General features: G+C 40.5%; 1 protein-coding gene across 4 annotated transcripts in view; it reads left to right on the top strand.

Moving 5' to 3' along the window:
• The window catches only part of ptprub (protein tyrosine phosphatase receptor type Ub), a 160,030-nt gene extending 142,305 nt beyond the window's left edge, over positions 1 to 17,725 (top strand). For all 4 annotated transcript variants that reach the window (XM_088306271.1, XM_088306270.1, XM_088306269.1 and 1 more), the window contains 9 exons: positions 1,257 to 1,373; positions 2,410 to 2,564; positions 4,426 to 4,561; positions 5,213 to 5,362; positions 7,260 to 7,574; positions 10,660 to 10,785; positions 13,861 to 14,018; positions 15,501 to 15,636; positions 15,723 to 17,725. In XM_088306271.1, the coding sequence (XP_088162397.1) occupies positions 1,257 to 1,373; positions 2,410 to 2,564; positions 4,426 to 4,561; positions 5,213 to 5,362; positions 7,260 to 7,574; positions 10,660 to 10,785; positions 13,861 to 14,018; positions 15,501 to 15,636; positions 15,723 to 15,785 (1,356 nt within the window). In that variant the 3' untranslated portion in view covers positions 15,786 to 17,725. The remainder of the gene's footprint in view (positions 1 to 1,256; positions 1,374 to 2,409; positions 2,565 to 4,425; positions 4,562 to 5,212; positions 5,363 to 7,259; positions 7,575 to 10,659; positions 10,786 to 13,860; positions 14,019 to 15,500; positions 15,637 to 15,722) is intronic.
• The last annotated feature ends 486 nt before the right edge of the window (positions 17,726 to 18,211 follow it).

Raw genomic sequence — 18,211 nt, 5'->3', positions numbered from 1 at the left:
GAACTGTTTTTATTACTTTCCCTGCACTGGATAATCACCCAAGTTGCAGTTCACTACATTTTCATTGCATTATGAACCAAGGGATTAATTGTTTGAGAGAATTCGGAGTCTCCCTGAGGAACTCACGATACATCATAATACCGTTACGTATGGTATGCTGACCATTCCTTAAACAGACCGACACTGAGAAATTACGAGATATGTGTTAGAAATTCTCATATTATTCTGTTATGAATTCTCACCTATTTTTGATAGAACATTGAGAACATCAAAGAATGCTTTTTTGATACATTCACATAATAGTCATTATGATGATTTGGCCCATTAACTGTTTTGGGAAATACTTACAAATATTATAATTATAAATAATTAATCATCGTTATAATATTAGAATTATAAATAATTAATAATATTTACAATATTATCATATAAATAATACTATTTATAATATTATAATTATAAATAATTAATAATATTTACAATGTTATAATATAAATAATATTTGTAATATTATAATTATAAATAATTAATAATATTTATAAGAATAATTATACATAAATACTTTGGGCACACATATAAATAAGTCACATATTAGCAGAAAAGTTACGTTTTGTCACTCACAGTTCAGGTTTGTCCTTTTGTTTTCACATTCAGTAAGTACGGCTCTATTTTACTATAAGTGCCCCATTTTCCTGATCAAGTTATTACCTCGATGGATGGTTAAAATCACACCATTTTGGAACACTGGCCTGAGATGCAATTTCTGAGAACAGTCAGCAAATAAGCAGTGGATGTTTTCAGCGTGTGCGCAAATAACACCTCCTTTATGCTATTAGCCTACCGTTGATTATCCTGTTTCATGAAACTGTGTCAAACAACACATCCCGTCTGGCATAGATCCTTTAACAAAAAATGAAAATTGCAAACTCTTTATGGCCCCTAGTATATGTGATGTCTGTTTTCAAAACAAAATGTCAACATCTCAATGATACCCAATGAAATTGTAGATGACATCGCAGCAGCCATGACAGGTGGACTATAAATTCAGTGTAACCTGGTGACATATAATAATAATATTTTCCTCACTTGCTTATAATGATTAAAAATCTTATTTTAAATGCCAGTGAGTTGCCACATACTTCTTAGACAACAAACTAGTTGAGACCGACTCAAAAACGTTTTGCAGCCAAGTTGTGCTCTCCACTTCACTTCATGACTAACAAGATGGTTGACGACGCAATATTTTTCCCCTGCAGGTGAAGTGCTGTAAATACTGGCCTGATGACAGCGAGATGTACGGTGACATCAAAATCACTCTGCTTAAAACGGAGACGCTTGCTGAATATACAGTCCGCACTTTTGCCTTGGAGAGGGTGAGTTCATGGTCGACGCCTGCATTTGCGCTCTTAGAATAATTACATGAAAGCATATTTACAACATGCCCACCTGCTTCCTTCGACAAAATTTGGAAGCACTTTCACCAGAATGCTGGGGGCCCCAACGATTTACGACGTAATGTATGTCCCCATATATTTAGTGGTGACTTTTCCAAATGCGCCATACATCCAAATAATTAGAGCAGGCTGGAGTTCAGCGGTAGGAATGCGATGAACGTGCATCACTCCGAACTACAGTTTAGAGTTTCTCTCTTACCTGCTGAAGTAAGCCTTCAAATTAGAAACAGCGTATTATAAACGGATTAAATACTCGACAGGGTTGGCTGCTGATAGGCTTGAGGGTCACGTGTTAATCTGTGAAGAATTAACAGTCATTATAGAGACGCCAGTGCCTGTCTTTGCAGCGTGGCTGCTCCAGTGTTTGGCCCGGTTGGCCTTCTTCGCCGTCTGTCAGTCTCCCGGGGAGCCTCACTGGAGGAGCTCCAAACATCTCGCAAAGTGACAATGGCACAAACGCAGCATTATCAACACACTGTCACACTCACTCTTTCGTAAGCATACTCTGCTGTTTATTCAAATCAGCAAGAATTCGGGAGCCGGTGACAGCTTGTTTTTTTTTTTTTATCGGCTTTTTGAGCAGGGTGTAGGGGGTGGATTTCTGCCTTCAACAAATCTTTGCTTCGCAGCTTTACTTTGTCGTCGTCTCAGTATAGAGGGGGGGAAATTGTTGTGTGACTGCAGCCAGCACCCCCTTGAGCTCAGATGGCCTGAGTTATTCCTTTCCACGTCTGTAAAACTGCATCTGCTGCGAGTCTGCCATGCCCTGAGGCCCAACTGTCCTAGAAGACCCAAGACCCCACATAAATAATGCCCACAGCCAAGAAATCTGTCACATCTATCACAGAGGGGGAACATCACTGAATAGATGGGCGCGCGTCTCAAAAAAGGGCCCCGTGGCTCTGATGCAAAATGCTGTTTTACACGCTCATGTTAACTATGTTTCTGTTGACAGAGAGGATACTCAACCAAGCATGAGGTCCGTCAGTTTCACTTCACATCCTGGCCTGAGCATGGCGTGCCCTATCACGCCACTGGTTTGCTTGCCTTCATACGAAGGGTGAAAGCCTCTACGCCTCCTGACGCTGGTCCTGTGGTGGTCCACTGCAGGTAACTTTGTTTTAGCGCCGTTAGAATGATACTGGTAAGCAAGCAGTAAATAATGGCATTCAGCAGTTGTTTTGTTACATACGAGGTTGGTCGGGCGGTTTTGGTTGCACCAGGGGAGGTTATAATGGTGAAATGGTTCTGCAAAAAAATAAAAATAAAATCAGAGTTCGTATGTACTTTGGTTTTAAGGTCACAGTTTGCTTTACATTTGAAACAGTAAGGGAGGAACATGCAAACGCAAACAGTTAACAATTAAATTTGAAGTGAAAAAATCTTGAACCTTTTTCCAAAAAACCTTTATTTTTAGGAAATGAACCACGCAGACAAGTTCATCTGTAACACTTTGCACTGTGTGAAATATTATGCTATATAAAGACAAGCAATTTTATTTGTTATTGCTGAGTAGTCCGCAAAAGACTGGAAGTTGCTTTTGTTTACATGTTTTTTTCTGTGTTGCACTGATAATCACATTTGTGTGATACTATTTCAAATGAAAGAACAAATTCAATGTTCTGTAAAATGCATGATGTCCTAGCTAGTTTGTTTACAGGCTTTCTCATGTGACGACAGTTCGAGGCAGTTAGACTTCTTATCCTTTAATTCTTTCATCATATTTGGGAAATATTTACTTTTCTCTTCTTTTTTTTATGTTGTAGGATTATTTACAGTGGAATAAATTCATTTTTACTCCTCAAAATTTTCCACACAAAGCACATTTTCACGTTGTCATGTTGCTGTGTTGTTTGTCGCATTTGGGGCGGGGGGGAAGCAAATAAATTTTAAATGAACGAATTAATTAATTCATACTTTTCAGTACATACTTTCTGATACATAATCATCGCACCATCACGTCACATAATTAAAAAAATAAATAAACATTTTAGTTTGATAATACTAATAATTTGGCAAAATCCTGTCCTTAATTGCCATGCATCATGAATACATTGTTGTCATTGGCTTAATATTATATAATCACTATGATTCCTAACTCAAATATGTTTTATGTTATGTTCTCTGTATTATTAATTAATAACATTGTTGGGCCACATTAAGAAAAGTCACGTGACTAACTGAAGTAAACGGATGCCGTGGTTGTCTTGCAAGCTCTCACCTCTACGAACAAGGCGCGTTGCTGCTGTTAGATGGCGTCAGATTGCATGCCCACATTTCAACCTCTGCAAAGTTTCTGCAAGAACTACACCCAACTCCGTAATAGGAGTGCTGATGCAAGCATTTAAACCACTTGAAGTTGAAAAAGAAAACCACGGTAAAAATGCAGCAGCAGTCTCATCAACCTGTTTAGCATTGCAAAATCTCATCTTAGCAAACATTAAAATGCGGTTTATTTTTTTTTTTTAATAATGATATCCTAAACCATTGAAGTAGTTAACTTTGTTTTTTTATGCCAATGGCATGTGCTATTCTATTTATTCCATGCTAGTGTGTAACCCAGCCTTTGTTACATTCCAAAGTTTGTTGCATTTTGAACCATGATTTAATTTTTCTTCAAGCAAACTTAATTTCTTCTTGGATTGCAAATGTCCGCTAACATTAGCGAGCCCTTGTAGGACTAAATGCACACTCACCACCAGATTTCTTTTTCAACAATAACCCAGAAATACATCCAGTTACTTCCAACTCCAAATGATTATAAGGTAACAGTCGCAGTAAGCACAAGCTACGAGAAGAGAGAAGACTTTGATCTTTGAGGCTCCAACAGTGTTTGACTTCTGCCTTTCAAATTGGTCGGAACACCAATGGAGTGCAACAGCTGCATGTGTTAATTATTGAGAGGCCACCTCAAAAGACGCGCTACGCTCGAAGACGTGCAGGGTCCCTAATGATGTTCTTTCTTTGGCAGTGTGGGGGCGGGCCGCACAGGCTGCTACATTGTGCTGGATGTCATGTTGGACATGGCTGAGTGCGAAGGTGTGGTGGACATCTACAACTGCGTGAAAACTCTCTGCTCACGGCGCATCAACATGATCCAGACAGAGGTCAGAGCAACAGGGGTTGAACATCCAATCCATTTTCTAGACCATTTATTGCTTCTCGCAGGTGACTTTTGATGAGAGTCCTGAGCTGGTCACCAGCCAATCGCTGGCGGGGGTTAAACATAATTGACAAAAATGTTGCTAGGAGTGGGGTCTTAAATCTTCATTTCGGCTACTTGTTACTGCTTTTTGTAATTGTTTTCCATCTGAGCCAATAGTAAAGGTCAACGTGGTCTAGGTGTGTGCTGCGTAGGCACGTCCTCTTGTTTAGATGTGCAGCTCGTTTGCATTTCAGCGTTTAATATGCAAATCCAACTTTGGCAACGCTGATTGTCACATTTGTCGCCATTTGCCACACGTGAATGTTTGTTGTTTTTGGAAGATGTGTATCCATAACAACAGATTTGTTTCACTATCAAGGTGTTTATTTTAGAACAAGGTGGGTCATTGTGCTTTGGTCACTGTTGTAGCGAGTGCATTATTGTTGTCGAGGTTTCCTAGTAAGTGGTGCCTATTTTTTCCCCACACTTTTTACATTCCTGAGCAAGGCCTTCTTAAAGCATACTAATCCATGTCAGATTTGTTTCATGAAATTGTACGTGTATGAATAATTCACTATTGGTGTTTCTGGAATTCTTCTCTCTTTGCCTGCAGGAGCAGTATATATTCATCCATGACGCCATTTTAGAGGCCTGCTTGTGTGGCGAGACGGCCATCCTGGTGAACGAGTTCTCGGTGGCCTACAGAGAGTTACTGAGAGTGGATTCCCAGAGTAATTCCTCGCCACTCCGTGAGGAATTTCAGGTGGGCTTGTTTTGGAAACTGTGACCCAACTGCAATCTGTTTGAGCACACTGGTGGACCCCCTAAAGTGCTAACATTTTTCAAATTGTCGCTATGAAAGGAAAAACATTTTTGGACTAAAATGTTCAGGTAACATTTGACTTTGCCATTCTCCGCTATAATTACGGTTTTAGAAAATGTCAACACGTCTATCACAGAACTATATAAAATCTAAAAATAATCATTCCTTCTGTCCACTCCTGCATGTTTTTATTAAGATTCATGCAGTATTCATTATAAACCCAAAAAAATCCCATCTAGCAATGATACATAAACTAAAATGAATTTTGATGGTTTCTTCCTTGGCACAGCTCCGCCTTTCCACACATTGTACATAATTATGCGAGTGAACAACATAACAATGAAAACGTATTCTTTCATTGTGGAGGCAATAAAAGGATGTGAACCTTGACTGTCGGTTGCACTTGGCATCATATTGCTCCACAAACTTATATGGACCCATATAGTTCTTCAGTTAAAATAAGAATAACGCGATATCGACAGTGACGGCAGCTGCTCTGCTTTATTGTGGCATTTTGAAATGCGCGCAGGAAGTTGTTTAATGAGCTTGTTTTGCTGTGTTGTGTTGCGCTCGCGCCACATGTGCTGCCAAAGAAGTATGCGTTTGTGTGTCTTATGCGGGATGGTGATAGTGCCACTTCACTGTGTGAATGCATTCCAATCTTTTGTCGAGCCCAACACTGTCACCGCACGTTTTATTAGATGTTGATACGGAGAGAAGAGAGCCAGCTGTGTTCTCGCGTGCTCCTCTTGCTTCATCCTCCTCCCCCATCCTGCTGCAGTGCTCGTGGAGACCACCAACCGCAATGAATCCCGGTTTAGCATTTCAAAGTGAAAGTGGGGAAGCTCGTGCACTTCCTTTAATTTGATGCGGTTTCATCCCTTATGTTCTACATAGGAATTATGAAGCATGTATGTTTGGGATTAGGAACGTGTGCGACGAGTGTGACGCTATAATTACAAACATGCCGTGCATTGATGCTGCCGCCTTATCCAACTGTGACTGTTGTTCAGAAGCTTCCCTGCCATCCAATGAGCTCTCTGCTTTTTTTTTTTCTTTGTGCCAATTGTGAGTTCTATCATTGATGTGGAGCCTTTGCCAAGTCAAAAGGCAAGACTTGGTTGGTGTGTTTGTTAGTTGGCTAGTTTGGACAAATTGGGTACAAAAGTTACAGAGCCCCCAACTTGATTAAATTTGTGGCCACAAAATGAAACTTGATAAAAGTTGATTGGCACATGAGATGCTGGGGAAATAATCTATCCATGCTTCCTGCCTGCCTCCAAGTTTATTCTCGTGACTGTGCCAATTTGTTTGACGGTATCTAAATCTGGCCAAGCAATCATGGCCTGTCACGTTTGCCCATCTCGCCTCAAACATTGTCTCACGTCAATCCGGGTTTGCCCACTGTGGCTTGCCACGTGATTGCCGTGGCTGCCGGGACCATAAAGTAAACATAAATGTGCTTTCTATCTTTGAACTACTTTGCAGGCATGTTCACATTCTGGCGAGTTTGTCTCCTGCAAATCGCAGATTTCACTTTAACGGGGTTGCCTCAAGCTACCTTCAATATACTCTCATATATTAATGGTTTACATTTTAATTACAGTATATGCCAAAAGTATTTTTTTTAATCCCAAAACAGTTAATATATAATTTATACTCACCTTAGAACATTACAATAAAAAAAAAAAAATGGCTTACTGATTTTAAAACGCAGCTTTGCTCTCAGTGGAAAGGCACTATTTTCTTTTAATTACTACTTTCTTATTTAGCAAGGGATTTTCCATGATCACTTTCCTTCCTTAAACCTTATCATTTTACCATCTCCATTTTACAGACACTCAACTCTGTGACTCCGCACCTGGACGTAGAAGAGTGCAGCATCGCCCTGTTGCCCCGAAACCGAGAGAAGAACCGCAGCATGGACGTTCTTCCACCCGATCGCGCCCTGGCCTTCCTCGTAACGACAGAGGGGGAGAGCAACAATTACATCAACGCCGCTCTGGCCGACAGCTTCCACCAACAAGCTGCCTTTATCGTGACCCCGCATCCTCTGCCCGGCACCACGGCCGACTTCTGGAGGCTGGTCTTTGACTACGGCTGCACAGCGGTGGTCATGCTCAACCAACTGAATCAGTCCAACTCCGCCTGGGTGAGGTCAAGGAGTTGTACGTTATTTTTGTTGCCGTTAACCCATGAACTGTGATGTGATGAAAATGTGAACGTGTCCGTTCACTCACGGCGCACCAGGTGACACTTTCTCCATAGTTTTTACATCAGTCAGAACTTTATTTCCCACCGCCCTCTTCCATCGCTCCATCTGTGTCTTACTGTGCTTGGGATTAGTTCCTTCATGCCATTTTGTCTGGCTTTGATCCCTGACCACATTGATCTCAAGGAACGACTAGATAACACCCGCCCCACTTTTTCCTTCCCCCTCTTCAAGTTCCATCTCTGGAGAATAGGCTTGTACTGCCCTCCAGCCCCATCTCAGGCTTCTTTTTGTTGGCGCCCCACTTTTTCAATCTGGGCGCAGGCTGCATGTCTTCTCTCTCTTCCTCCTCCTCCTCCTCCTCCTCCGCCGCACTATTGCCTGCACGATTTTAATTGTGTTTCATGTCGCTGTGACAACAGAGAAGGCATTATCAGTCGAGATCAAGATGAAAAAGGTGAAAAAATTATATTGAGAATGTAAGAGATAATGAAACGCAAGCCGCTTGAAAACAGACGCCGCTCCCGCTTCTCCCATATGATTGCATTTACAAATGAAACACTTACAACCTTTGCATAATCAAAGTCGGCTCGCTACAAATTTAAAATACATATTTCATCGAGTCACGGGCCTGGAAAAAAAAAAAAAAAAAAAAAAGCAAGAGCTCACGCTAAATCATTCATCTTGGTCAAACTTGCATTGAGTGAGTAGAAAGACGTCTTATGTTTAAAACATGTAAGCAGCTACTTGTTTCTATAAAATAGATATGCAATAACTGCAAGGTGTTGAGTCGGTCGCTACGTTTCTCCCCGTTTTCATCAACTCCCTGGTAAAATGTTTTTCTTTTTGTTTCTTTCAGCGCAGTGCAGCACTTCTCGGGTCCTGTCTGAAAATAGAGTTGTTGCCACTTTTTTGGCAAGTTTAATCACAATACTCTGTTATGAGCCCTGTTGGGGAGTTAATTTGAGGGATTGGAGTTCCCTGCCTCTCATCTTGCTGCAATCTCATAAAGAACATTACAGCTCCCCTCCTCATTCTTCTTCTCTGCTATTATTAACACCAGCCTGCTGTGTCTGGCCACTTCCTGTTGTTCCATGGCTCCTGTAACCCTTGCGAAATATAGCCTGCCTTTAAAAGCATTACAGCCTCCCAGTATACCAAATGAACAGATTTCAAATATTTTTTTGGTCCGAAATGCCCTTCGGAATTCTTTGACTCTTATCACAAGAGGAGTGTCAGAAATATTCCTCAAATGATGTGACAAACAGATTTATGATTATATTTGGAATCCAAACTACAAGTGACACAGTCATGAAACCTTTCTGACGCACCTCATATATCATAAATAATTGGTGGGCTGCAATTTCACATTTGTGCTTTGCTTCCCTTTGTATCAAAGTGCTGTTGGATACTCGAGTTTTGATGATACATTTCAAATATTCTGATTTGAGTTAATGATGTCTCATATCAGAAATGGGGAAGAGAATAATTCATAACTGGCCACTGGTTGTGTATTTTGGTGTCTTGAACTACCAGATTGAACCAGCAGTGTTTGATGATGAGTGCGACTGACACACACAAGACTAACTACTCTAGCTTGATTTGTTGGTTTTTGACTCCACGTTACAAGAAGCGCTTGCTACGAGGTCTTATTCATGGCGTCGGTAGTTGACTCATTCCCATAAGGACAGTTATTGTCTTAACTTGAATTGCCTGCTAAACAAATGTGAGTTCTTTAGCCAGTCTCATGAGTTCTTGTAGCGATAACGATTCCCCAGAATGTAAGACATCTTTACTGTCACCGTTAGGTCTGTTTGGTTGGGTGCACTCACACTTTATTCCTCTATTGATGTATTTTTTTACCCGAATGAACACTTCATTAGGTCACGCTTTGAAAGTTTCCCGTGTTCCCTTGGACTGTGTTTCCCAAGCTTTTGGTCAAGGCACATCATTTAATTTAAAAAGGTCTCACTGCATATCATCAAACAAAAATGCCGCAAAATCGATATATGCTGAAATCATAATATCATGACGTAATTTACTCCGAAATTTATTGACTCCGTGTGTGTGCGGGAGTTATTCTGTGATATGAATGCTGTCAGATGACTAATTGCAAAGTTACTGTTGCCTATCAGCTTCATCAACTCTACTTCCTACTCTCTCCCAACCACTGCGGCTTTCACATTTAACACCTTAAAGACTTTAAAAGACTTTTAAGTGTTATTCTCTGCAAAACCCCGACGCGGACAACACTCAGGCTACGTTAGGCTCCACTTTTGTTGATCCTTTTGAACGCAGGCTGGCAGCGCTGTGAGAAAGTGAGCTGCGCCGCAGTGGGAGTGATTACAGCCGACTTCAATCATGGACTATCAAAGCGGCTCCTTACATTCCCTTTACATGAAGCTGTCACCACCCAAATGGGTCATTTGTCGCCCCCCCCTCACCCCCGACCACACGTAGCCGTGCCACAAAGATTCCACGGGTTTGATGCTCACTGTTTACATGTTTATGAATGAAATATGTCACACCAGACCAGGTGTCGAGCTTGCACCCATGTTCGTCGTGATCTGAGCAAGCGTATGGTTTAGGTCAAATTTGTCCCACCAAATTGTCACTGCGCCAGACGCATCTTCTGACACACCGACCTTGGCGGAGGCCGGTCTGTCATATTGGCAAATGAGCAGTGAGCCTTACATCGATGCAAAAATCTGAGTTTTTCAGCTTTTGCGCCACAAATATGAAATAGAGCTATTCAAGTCTTTCTTCATTTCATTCTATCACATTTTTGCAATGCCTCGACACGAGTCGCAGCACTGAACCCGATTATATAGTTGCATTAATAAACAGTTAACCGGCTAACGTTCCTTATCAACTGGCTGACGACTTCATAAAATTTCCAAATGTTCCACGTGTCGATGCATGGTGTGTGAACACCAAAACATTCCTTTCACCAAAATCAAAAAAAAATCCTCAAGTCTCTATGATTAAACGAACCCTTATACTTTATTGTTTCTCTCCCCTGTAGCCGTGTGTCCAGTACTGGCCAGAGCCTGGTCTCCAACAGTACGGGCCCATGGAGGTGGAGTTTCTCTCCATGTCGGCCGATGAAGATGTCATTACTCGCCTCTTTCGAGTCAAGAACGTCACAAGGGTGAGCATCATCAGGATTTCAAAAAATAGAAACGCATGCACTTGTCATGTTGCTCTACTCACACATGATGGCTTATTATTCTAACCTTATTATAAATGCATGAGCTGTGGACCACATGCGAGTCATCTCAAAGTCAAAGCACTGTAGGCTTGTCTGGGAAGAATAAAAGCTCAAGTCTGAGGGGAATGATTTGAATTTCTATACAGCGACTTTGCGTGTGTGCCAACTGAAAGGCTGAATGCATAACTTGGAGGTGGATTTCCACAGCATTGCCCTCTTCATTTTATCTCACATTCCGGTGCTTACTCAAATGGCATCTCGCAACTTTCTAAAATACAGCCCGCAAATTTGTATTTGTTTATTCTTAGACTGTATTATAGCAGTGTTTGGCAAGTTTGTCCCATAATGCAACGTATCCTGCAGTATATTATATGTATACTAGTATATTATATAGGCTTTCCCTTGGTACTCCGACTTACTCCCGCATTCTTAAAAAAAATAAAATAAAATATCAGGATAGATTAATTGAAGGCTCTAAACTGGTGTGAACGTGTGTGTGTGTGTGTGTGAGGATGACTGCTTTAATTAAAATGCACTGCAACCACTTCAGGGTGTAAACCACCTCTTGCCCAAAGTCAGCTCGGATAATCACCTGTAAATGTAATGAGGACAAATGTGTAGATTATAGAAATATTCTGCATGGAAAATGGCTGGATAAATCATTGTCATTATTATTTTTGATGAATTACTTCTGGGTAACTTTTACGATAACTGTTTTAACCTTAAATTTGATAAACTCATCTCCTTCAAAAAGACATGATCTTAATAGGACTGCTTCAAATCAAACTATAGTCAGACATTTCCTTTGTAGTTTTGCTGATTTGATGGACCAAAGCCGACTTTCATTTTGTTCTTTTCAAAATCCAATCAGTGGCGCTGCTGTAATGATTGACATTTAAACCGCCCGATGTTTGCCCAGGAAAAAAAAAGCTGAAGTTTACATATTCACTGATTAAAATCGATTGTATTTATGTCCAGCCCGCATCTTTAACATGTCTTACTGAGATTATAATGTGTTTGTTGCTGAAATAATGCCTTACATTGTGGAATTTATAGATGTTTTTGATGAGATATTTTCATTAAAATGACAAATTAGAGGGTGTCATTCTTAGTGCAAAACATACTGTACATACAACGATCGCAAAATATTCATACAGGCCTCACAGAATTCTTTGTATATGTGCAGTGCCATATTTAATTCTATTTTAAAAAAAAAAAAAAGGTTGTCTTAAGGGACTTTCTTGAATTTACTTTTCTATCATGAAACCAAAATTTGCATATATTAGCTCTTGTTTTTTTTCCCCCTACACACACTTCATTATGTTGATTGTGTGGATGCAGGTAGTGTTCTGTGCACTGCAATCTGCATAAACACATGCCGGAATTCTGCTCCCTGTCAAGCAATTACAAAAGGAAATCAACATGCAAGGTGTCCCCCCTGGCCACCTATTCAAAAGCGGTGCTACATGGCGTGCCCACAACTTGTTGTCTTGATTGCCATCTCACCTCCTCAGTCATCTGCCCTTGATTTGACCCTCTCCCCATTTTTGATGCTTTTGATGCTGAGTCCCACTCATGGCCTTCGAGAAAGCATAAGGGGGGCGGCGTTTGGTCCAGACAGGGAGGACTCCACACACAAACGACCCGGCAAAGAATTTTTGCAAGTAACTGACGTTGATGTTAAAAGTATGGAGGAAAAGCCAAAGAAAATGCACTGTAAGCATGTGTGGCTTTGAAAAACGTGTAAGAAAAAAAAAAAAAACAGCACAGTGTGAGGGCTGTAAAGCAATTCCTCCTTGTGTCATTGATGTCTTTGCAAACCCAATTTGCATGACTTACAGTTCTCAACTGCTCCTTAAGTGTTAGGTGAGTGTCTTGAGGGCAAGGTTATGAACACACAGAGACCTTCTTCTGTCTCACACACACACACACACACCCACGCAAGCGCGCGCACACGTGCAGACACGCACACATACTTCTACAGTTGCTGTGCCGCTTGCTACTGCAGACCTATATATCTCAGAGTCACCATGCTGACTGAGCACAGCTGAGAATGCCAGCAGGCAGCCTGGGGAACGCTCACAACTAGTAAACGATGGATGCAAAAACAAAAAAATAGAAAAAGTACTGATGCTGCTGTAAATACATGAGAGCCAAAAAAAAAAGAAGTCGTTTTATTTGTCAGGCTGGATTTGCAGAGTGATTTATAATGCAACAATGATGACAATAGCGCAATGCAGAAATTATGCGCTAAAGAATATATCTGTGGAAGTGAAGGTCAACTTGTCCGACTTTACATGAAGCATACACAAAGATTATAATAGTTTGGGATTTTATATAATGATTTGTTTTTCATTTGTTTTGACTTTTGTTATTTTTAAATTCAGTTTTAAGTATTTTTTTAGAGCCTGTTTGTTGTTTTTCATTTTTTATTTTGTCGAAAATGTGTTTGTTTTAGTTTAGTTTTAGAGTTAGTTTTTTTTTTTTTTTACCAATTTTTACTATGTAGAGAATATGTTGAGTAACAAAAAAACTTCACTAAGTATTGCGCAATAAAGTAAACTACAATTCTCAAATGATTGACCAGCAATACATAAATAAATACAATCAAAATGAGCCCCGAAAGCTCATATGATATTAAATGACCTGCAAACTGACATTTTAGAAAATTATAGTTAGTTTTAGTTTTAAAAATTATATATTATATATTAAATATATAAATGATTATTTTTTCATTAATAAAAATGTTTGATCATTGTTCTTGGTTATTTTGTTAGTTTTCGTTAACAATAACATACACATCATTTTAATAGCTTACTGCAAATAAGTGAACACAAAAATTCTGTTTCCAGTCCTAAAAGAAACATCAAATTCCAATTAATCGTTTTTGTAGAGTAAGAAACAACCATTCAAGTTTCATATATTTGATCTTAGTCAACGATTCAAATCCCGTTTGCTCAACTTCCCCACCCACTACCCAGTCCGCTCCTCATGCTCGTACTTTGTCATTTTCAGCTGCAAGAGGGTCAGCTGGTCGTGTGTCAGTTCCAATTCCTCCGCTGGTCTCCATATCGGGACGTTCCCGATTCCAAGAAGGCTTTCCTCAACCTGCTGGCTCAAGTGCACAAATGGCAACGAGAGTGTGGAGAAGGCCGCACCGTGGTCCACTGCCTGTGAGTAATCAGTCGGCGACATGTACTTCAAGAATCAACATTGCCGATATCGTCGTTTTGAATTGCATGGCATGGTGTGCGCCACCAGCCGTCAGTTGTCCTGATCCCACAGCGCGCGATGAATATGAATGGGCCGTCCAGGGCATTGCCAACACATTACACGTTCATCCCCTCCCGCCAGCAGCCGAAAGCGCATCACTCAGCGGTGTCACACAGTATTACTCGCGACAACCGGGAGAGAGATTATGGAGATCAAATCAATTATGACTTAATAAAAAATGTGATGCTTCTCACTATAGCAAATCCAAGTCTGCCGCAGCACTGACAACAACTGATTACCTTTCCAATTGCTTTTATTGGTTGCAGCGGCTTCTTTTGCTACCCTTGCTGCGTTTGCCTCCTGAGGGTGCGAGTGGATTGTCCTTTAGTGCTTTATTGATATTGTCTTAGGTTTGTGATGACCAGAGCAATAGGTTCCAGGAAATGCCAGGATGCACTCTTATTTCTCTATTTTCTCCGAACAGCTTTTCCCGCATTTTCTATTAGCGAGTCCAGACAGTGCGAATATTCTCTTTTAACTCATTCACTACCAGCCGAGTAAAAAAATAAAAATGGATCTTTGACGTCTTTATCCGTCAATGGCAGTCAATGAGTTAAAGAGGGAAAGCAGATAAATCGTACTTTGTCTTCATGCTGTGACGTTGCAGTCAGCTCTTTATTTGTGGTGCCCATGTTTGGTAACTTAAGTGGTTTAGTTTAATAGTGACCCTCGAACCCTCTCTAATTGTGGTAATTGAAGAAAAATAGGTAGATTTATGAATTGATAATGGCTAATTAGCATTCAATTTAATATTATATGATGAAAATAGAACATTTTTGATATATAAAGTTATAAAAATAATACTTGAAAGAATGCCATTATCTCATAAATAAAGTTGTATTTTATTGTATTTTTCCTATAAATTTGAAATTTTTCAATGTTTAAAATACAAAAGAAATTTACTTCAATATGTTGCAATTTGGACATCACTGAGCCGTAAATATATACTAAGGCCCCGTTACGGTGCTTCTTCATTATTCATGACGCAGTAATGGCTCGTGTCCTTGAACACAACATTAAAACTGCATGCATCAACTGACGCATATTTATATCACTAAACAGAATGGCAAAGTCTTGTTTCAGTTCATTACAACAATTTAAGGAAGCGTAGTATGAATGTTTATTTTACCAATTAAAGTGTGTGAACAATGTTGTTTTTTGCACCAATAAAGTGCCATCGTTGCTTGTCAGCGTCTCCCATTTGCGGTGATGCATTGTACGCAGCGTGCTTTTATTGTTGTTTTTAGTTTCCACTGTACTATTTTGAGGTGAATAAACGAACCCCTGCAAACCAAGGCGAGTCGACCGGCGTCAAGGGAAGTGGGAAAGTGTCACAAGACAACTAACTGCCACATTTCTTCCACGTGGTATCTCCTCTCTAGCAATGGTGGCGGTCGCAGCGGGACCTTCTGTGCCTGCAACATTCTCCTGGAGATGATCCAGTACCAAAACATGGTGGACATCTTCTACGCCGTCAAAACACTACGCAACTGCAAACCCAACATGGTGGAATCCCTGGTGAGTGTTCGTAAATAATGCAGGAAGGCGTTTTTGCCTATCACGTTGCTGTGCCACTTAACGAATGATTTGTTTTTGGTTCTCAGGACCAGTATCGATTCTGCTATGACCTCATTCTGGAGTACTTGGACTGCTTTGAGGGGAGATAGCAACTAAATCCAGACCAAGTATCGCACATGCTTGATTTAAGGTGGTCTGGAGGCTCCTCTACGTCACTACTTGGACCTGCGTTGTTGAAAGGACTGAAACGGAACATGAATGGGAAAAAATGTGGTTCACAATTTTAACCTTTAATGTACAGCTGTGATTTTTCTTCTTGTTGTGACGTTTTACATTTTTCAAATATTTTTGTGCTTTCGCCTCTGTACTTAAGCTCTGTTGTGCCAAGGTTTTTCTGTAGCCCCCCAAAAGAAGAAGAAAAAAAAAGACAAAATTGACCCGTGTTATTGTGAAGTGGGGCGACCTTGGCCGTGGTTCAATGTCTCAAGCAACAACAGAAAGAACGGATACGATTCTCAAGTTTCGACAGCATTCTCGCCCCCATGGCTGTTTTCTTTTCCCTCCAAGAGCTATACTGTAAATACACAACAGCAGCTCACAGTGCTTGTCATGAATTAACTAGCATACCATAACCTGCCTTATTCTCTGACAATAGGACACACGAAGACCAAGTCGCAACAGACCGGCCAAGAGATTTTCCAGTCGAGCCATGTCTTCAGTTTTGCTGGCTTATGTTGGCCACACCGATTTTCTTTTCTTTGGACTCGTTACTGTTACAGTGCCAAACCTTATGACTGACTTGAATACTCTTTTCCCCCCTCTGCTTTATCTTGTTTATATACCTTCGGTCAGTATGTACTTCACTCTGTGATTGTATCTCATATCCTGTGGGTAAGACAAAGAAAGAGGTGGAGAAATTGTTTTCGCCAACGATAGCAGTTGGATGAAAATTTGTGAGGCCTCTGCATTGGCTTGTACCGTTGAAGCGTTTTGGCAAATTGTGGCACGAAGGATCTTTCTTGTTCATTGTGGCTTAAAATGACAAAATTATAACTGCAATTAAATGGAAAATGTTCGTCATTGAATAACAGTTATACAAAAACCACAATGGTCACCGGTTGGAAAATTCAAATCGTAACATCACATTTAGGCTTAATTCGCATCGACAGTAAGTTTATCAAAATGCCATTAGAACAGTGGAAAAGTCACAGGTAGATTTTGTACATGTTTGAAAAAAAAAAAATAATTCACCACGAGGGAATTATTCACAGATTTCCTCATATTTTTCTCCAAAGGCAGGAAAATGTTATCTGTGACCAACCATTATCCATCATCACCCTTTCAAAATGCTCCAGCTCGCGTATCTCCCGGAAACGGCATAAAGAGCAGCTTTTTCCTGGACGTGCCCTAATAGACCCCTGAAAGCCGCAGAAGCTGACAAATGGCAGCGAGGTGAACATTTTGCAGCTGCACGGAAGAAAGATGACGTGCATTTCTTGCACTCGCAGAATGACGATGGAAGCGGAATAAGGTAGCTACTGTTTAGCCAGTGATCAAAACGTACTCTAAACAATCACTGGATTGAAGCAGCAAGTGCCTGACTACTTTTTTGTGGCGGCTGGAGAGAATATGTATATACAGCTGTACATCGTCATGTGAATACTTTGTGAATAGTAAACTATGTCTGCCCAATTGTGACTACTCCATAACCATAAAGTTGAATGTCCTGTAAATGACATTTTTCTTAGTTAATCTGCAGTTTTGGCAACCGCGTCCATTTGAGTGCAGCATGTTTGACTCCGTGGTCATTTCACAAATTTCCTAATCCCCCCCCCGACCCCGCTGTGCTTTTCAGCAGCTACTCCCACCAAGTGAGTGCATTGTACTTTTTGCCATTCCAAAGCTTTTAACGATGACTGCGCTCTGACTGCCATGAGAGTTCTGTTCTTGATTTCCCTTTTTTTCTGTATGAACCAATGATACATGACTACTGTGTTTCTGAGCATTGTGTTTGTGAAGAAAAGTGTATTTACATAGTGGGATGGCTAAGAAGGACGTTTGAAAATTAAAAAACAAGTTGGGGAAAGAAGAGCGTGTTGTCAATTGATCATTGAGTGTGTAAAATGTAGATTCAATGAAAAAGTAATGGTCAGTGGCTTTGTAATGTGATTTTTTTTTTAGTAGAAGAAAGAACAGGACATGCTTCCTACTGTTCGTCTTTGACTCTCCCTATGGTTTCTCCTGCGGATGTGATTCACATCCTGCTTGAAGCGCCACCATTTGATCGCCCTCTTCTCATCTCCCAATTTTCACCTTTGCCATGAGTGAAAGTGAGCCGTTTTGATCGCAGTTTGTGGCAAGATTTCGATTTTGCCTCGTTTTGCAAGACTTTTACTTGTTCTTTTGTCTGCATGCACGTGCAGTACTGGTAAAAGCATGCATTTCCCTTGCAGTTTGACAAGTGTTAGCTCTGCTCGTGCGAGTGTGGTGATTTTTTAATTCAATTTTATGATCTCATTATCCCCGAACAGGTGTGATATACCATATGTGTCGCAAGACAAGCAACGGCAGTCAG

Source organism: Idiotropiscis lumnitzeri, chromosome 10 (assembly GCF_059441095.1).
Source record: "Idiotropiscis lumnitzeri isolate Australia: NSW breed Sydney's pygmy pipehorse chromosome 10, RoL_Ilum_1.0, whole genome shotgun sequence".
NCBI classification, from domain to species: domain Eukaryota; kingdom Metazoa; phylum Chordata; class Actinopteri; order Syngnathiformes; family Syngnathidae; genus Idiotropiscis; species Idiotropiscis lumnitzeri.
Note: the sequence above shows the minus strand (reverse complement) of the source record. Positions and strands in the feature narration are given on the sequence as shown.